At 45.0% G+C, this 5,000-nt stretch overlaps 1 protein-coding gene across 4 annotated transcripts in view; it reads left to right on the top strand.

The window, feature by feature from the left end:
* The window catches only part of LOC134454455 (diacylglycerol kinase delta-like), a 70,248-nt gene that overhangs the window by 1,453 nt on the left and 63,795 nt on the right, over positions 1–5,000 (top strand). Inside the window, exon 1 of one of the 4 annotated variants that reach the window (XM_063205455.1) lies at positions 2,148–2,529. The exons of the other annotated variants lie outside the window; for them this stretch is intronic. Within the exon in view, the coding sequence (XP_063061525.1) occupies positions 2,458–2,529 (72 nt within the window). The 5' untranslated portion in view covers positions 2,148–2,457. Of the gene's footprint in view, positions 1–2,147; positions 2,530–5,000 lie in introns of those variants that run through there. 4 annotated transcript variants of the gene reach the window in all.

The raw sequence follows: 5,000 nt of genomic DNA, 5'->3' as shown, positions 1-5,000 counted from the left end.
ATATTCTACGTCACAAGGTAAAATTATGGCCAGGCCATGGAAGAGTAATAAGAATTCAGTGCTTTCAGTAGGCGCACAGCTAAGTCCAATTTGATTGCAGACAAGGTTCCACTTTGAGAATCCTCAAAGATCCAATTGAGGCAGGCTTTGCATCATCCTCCAGATACAGAATGCTTTGGTTTTTGGAGACATCTCCAAATGCATTTGTAATTTCTTCACTACCAAGGTTTTGGTGTGGATGTGTGTGTGTGTCTGTGTGTGCGTGCACGTGCACATGAGTGTGTGCATGCATGAGTGTGTGTTAGTGTGTCTGTGCTCCAAACTGTTATCTGATTCCATATAAATAGCCTCTCCTCTATCATGTCTCACATTGACTTATTACCCAGCTAATCATTTGATAAAGCGCCAGCCTTTTCATAATAATGGATGCACGTGGCATGAGTAGGTTCATTTTCCCTGCTCTCCGAGGAGATACGGTTCTCCTCTTCAGAACCGTACGCACACACAACACACCCCTGGGCCCCCTCGGCTCTCTTTACACCCACCCGCCGCCACCCCTCTTTGATGGTCTGCCACTGAGCGCTGACCTGGCTCTCTCTCTCTCTCTCTCTCTCTCTCTCTCTCTCTCTCTCTCTCTCTCTCTCTCTCTCTCTCTCTCTCTCTCTCTGTGTTTGTGAGAGGGGCCAAGGAGAGGAGGTGTGTAAATAAAATGTAATATGTATGGTAATGGCTGGTCTGGGTGGCGCGGCCAGATAATTAGCCTGCTCGTTGAGTGGCATTAGCATGTCATTGGCGTGGAGTGAAGTGGAGTGGAGTCTAGTGGCCGGCACAGTAGCTAGCAAGCCAGCCGGTTCGCATTGGTCCTCCATCGCTTGTGTGCAGTGCACCCGTGTTCAGTTGTGCAGGCATGCACACACGTACAGATAACACACATGCACATAGGCATTCATTATGTCTTAGCGTCATATCAAACTTGAAAGTCGAAGATTTGAACATACATGCCCACTCACACATGCAAGGTCACAAGACATAAGGCCTAGATGCATGCACACGTATGCTTGATTCCTTATGTGCAGAAAGAGATGCAACAGGTACTAGGGAGGGACGACACGTCTAAGAATGCATGCAAAGCCTAACCACACACAGTGGCCTTTACTTATTTGCGTACGGTTGGTAGTGTCTTAGTGCAGACAGCCGCACCGGCAAACTGTTTTGCTGAATATACTCATCTACATCAGTGGTTCTCAAACTTTTTGTGTGAAGTACCACCCTAGAAAATATTGAGCTCTCCGAGCACCACCACCTTGACAACCAACATGAGAATATCGCAGTAAAGGCCTTCGAGTTTGTTTTTATATTTCTTGCTTGCCTAGTATTATTCTGCATTATGTTTTCAGATTAATACAAATCAGCCTTCAAATCAATGCACAAAAAATGAATTCTTCCAAGTACCACCAGAGATGTCTCAAGTACCACCAGTGGTACACGCACCACAGTTTGAGCACCACTGATCTACATCATAACAACATTGCTATGACATTACAGTCTGAGGTAACAGATTAAGACTTTACCATTTTGGTAACAACACGCTTATAATAGATGCTCAGAGTCAGACTACACATGCGTTTCACGCAAACACACACACACACACACACACACACACACACACACACACACACACACACACACACACACACACACACACACACACACACACACACACACACACACACACACACACATCGCAGAAACAGCACACACACACAGCAGACACAGCACACACACACAGACCCTCAACCCAGCTCTCTCACACCACTTCCTTTGTGATGCTCAGAGCACCCTGACTGCGGTATCACACACACACACACACACACACACACACACACACACACACACACACACACACACACACACACACACACACACACACACACACACACACACACACACACACACACACACACACACACACACACACTATACAGTACACGCACGACAGAGAATCACGCTGACACAGTCTCACTCACGCGTTTACAAAGCGCACACATAGGTCAAGCTTCCTGTCTCTAGAACAGCCTCGTCAAAAAACCCCAAAAGGGAGGGAAGAAGAAGAAGAAGAAGAAAGAACGCTTTGCGCGTCAAAAATAGAACTGAAGGGGACGTCGTCGTGTGGTGCGGTACGAGTGTAGTGTGTGCCGGCAAAAAAGCATCGCGTGGTGCCGTTGATGAGCAGTGTGTGTGTGTGTGTTTGTGACTGATCTGCGTGTGCATATCCTTTCGAGGAGACCCTCGAGGAGGCTTTGGGAGAAAGTGTGCGTTTAGTGTAGTCGACGTCCGTTCGTCCGCCCGGCACGTTCTCAACCATTGGAGGTGGTTGCAGAAAGACAAGGAAGAAGAGCGGGAATTGTTGTGCGTGTGTGTGTGTGTGTGTGTGTGTTTGAAGGTGTGTGCGTGTGCATGTGTGTGTGTGTGCGTGTGTGGCCCATCCCCAAGTCCCCCGCATGCATGGAAGCCCTCGACAAGCAGCAGGTGTGTGTTTATTTTGTCATATTTCATTTTGTTCTTGCAGGTGTGTGTTTATTTGTCATATTTCATTTTATTCTCACAGGTGTCGCTAGTCTTATTGCTTATCGCTAGTTTTATCTGTCCTATCCTTCTCTTGTGGTATTCTGTTTACATTCAGCATTGCTTTTTCTCTTTCTCTCTCTCTCTCTTCTCTTTCTCTCTCTCTCTCTCTCCCTCTCCCTCTCTCTCTCTTCTCTCTCTCTCTCTCTCTCTCTCTCTCTCTCTCTCTCTCTCTCTCTCTCTCTCTCTCTCTCTCTCTCTCTCTCTCTCTCTCTCTCTCTCTCTCTCTCTCTCTCTCCTAGCCTCATCTGGTACTGCTGTGCTTGTGCGGTCGCGTGCATATCAGTGCCGGGTTAATTTTAGATCTCTTTTCATCCATTCACTTCCTGTCGTGTGCGTGTGTTTATGTGCCTGTGTGATGTGTGTGTGCGTGTGCACTCCACTGCACTGCACGCGTGTGTGATTGTATGTGTATGTGTTTGTTTGTCATTTGTGCGTACGTGCGTTTGTGTCTGTGATGTCATGGAATGTTAATTTTAAGTAAGTGCGGTGAGGCTGGTCCCCCTTTTATAGTGCTGTGTGTTTATGTGCCTGTGTGTGTGTGTGTGTGTGTGTGTGTGTGTGTGTGTGTGTGTGTGTGTGTGTGTGTGTGTGTGTGTGAGTGTGTGTGTGTGTGTGAGTCGTATCTGTGTGCTGTGGTGTCTAGGGCAGTAGTAGCCGTGTGTTGTGGTTTTGTGTGTGTAAGGAGAGGAGAGAGAGATGGAGAGAGACAGGCGCGGAGTGGCCGTTGGGAGATCGGGGACTTGTCCCGGTGGGCCGCGGCCGTGAAATGTAATAATGCGGCCGCACTACGTTCATCACCGGCCCTTACATTTTTACATTGTACTTATAAGCACTGACTTCCCACTTTCCACATCCCTGTATCTTAACATAGCTGACTAGCCAGTATTTATACCGCATACCAGACGGCAATACCTCACTGACGGTGTCAAACAGTAAATTGGCCACACCCCTTCTCTACTGATAATGTTCATACACCGTAGATCGCGGAAGTTTACAAGATCTTAGTAACACAGTTTTGTTTTCAGTATTTGAAGAACCTGTGATATGTATATTGGTTACCAAAGGATGGAAATATTAATAAATTATGATTTATTTTCCGATTTCCACACGACTGTTACAGTTTACAGTCTTTCCAGTCCATTCACTTGCTCTGTGGTTATTGACTTGGGTTACGAACAGACTCCACCAAGTGGTAAGGAAGAGAACTGCGCCTAACAGAAGCAATGGGTTTTGTTTTGATTTTTTAGACCGTCAGTATATCTCCTTATAGTCGAAATAATATTATTATCATACATATATTTATATGTGGTACATTTAGGATGTAGCCTATGTCTGAAGAAATGGAACAAAAATAATTACCACACAAGATTCTGATGTGACAAGTGCTGGGTTTGTAGGCTAAGCTGTGGATTAAAGTAGAGTGATTGCAAGAAACAAAGACATTTGCTGCGACGAAGACAGCGTTTTAAGGTAGGCCTACACCGTTTGGTTATACATTTTGTTGACTTATGGTTGTGGTTTGAAGTAGCTATTAGGTTTGGCTTATTTGCTGCATGGTGGGTTTATTGCACAATGTAGACAGACTTTTTGTAAGCTATAGGCTACTATACTATATTTTGTAAGCCTACTCTTCTAAAAATCCCCACACTCAAAACTTTGTGCCCATGCTCATCCTGTCTTCCTTAAACGATATTTCAATTTCAAACTGTCAAAATGACAGTGGAGTGCACATTTGCATGGAACAGTAGCGTGATGTAGCCTAACCTAGTAGGCCTATGAATGCTTTGGACTGTGATGATGGCTCCAGTGGTGTAGTCTACTTTTTGAAGTGGGTATACTGTATATTTGAGCATTTTTTGATGTGTGTATAGTCTACTGTATATATTTGTGCTATTGTAAATAATGGATCAATCAATTTTAAGTGGGTATACTGTAATCCCTGAAATTTTTAAATGGGTGCGTATACCTGCGTTTTACGTAGACTACACCACTGGCTGTGCATTTCATCAAGGTGTAGGCTACAATTCTCCACTTCAGGTTGATATTTTGACAACACTAATGTCCACATGTAGTACGACTGCAGATTTCGTGGCTTTTGTCTTTTTGGTTAGGAAACCATGTTGTTCGCTTTGTTTTTTTTTTTTTTTTTTTTTTTTTTTTTTTTTTTTAAAGAGGGCCGCCAAGGGGAAAATTCTCCCGGTGGGAAAAGGTGGGCCACTCCGCCCCTGAGAAAGAGAGAGAGAGAGAGAGAGAGAGAGAGAGAGAGAGACAGAGAGAGAGAGATGGAGAGAGAGAGGGAGAGCCCAGATGGTTCTTAGTGGCCACTTCAAATTTCTTCTTTCATCTTCCACCCTTCCTCCTCCTCTTCACAT

Source organism: Engraulis encrasicolus, chromosome 8 (genome assembly GCF_034702125.1).
Source record: "Engraulis encrasicolus isolate BLACKSEA-1 chromosome 8, IST_EnEncr_1.0, whole genome shotgun sequence".
NCBI classification, from domain to species: domain Eukaryota; kingdom Metazoa; phylum Chordata; class Actinopteri; order Clupeiformes; family Engraulidae; genus Engraulis; species Engraulis encrasicolus.
Note: the sequence above shows the minus strand (reverse complement) of the source record. Positions and strands in the feature narration are given on the sequence as shown.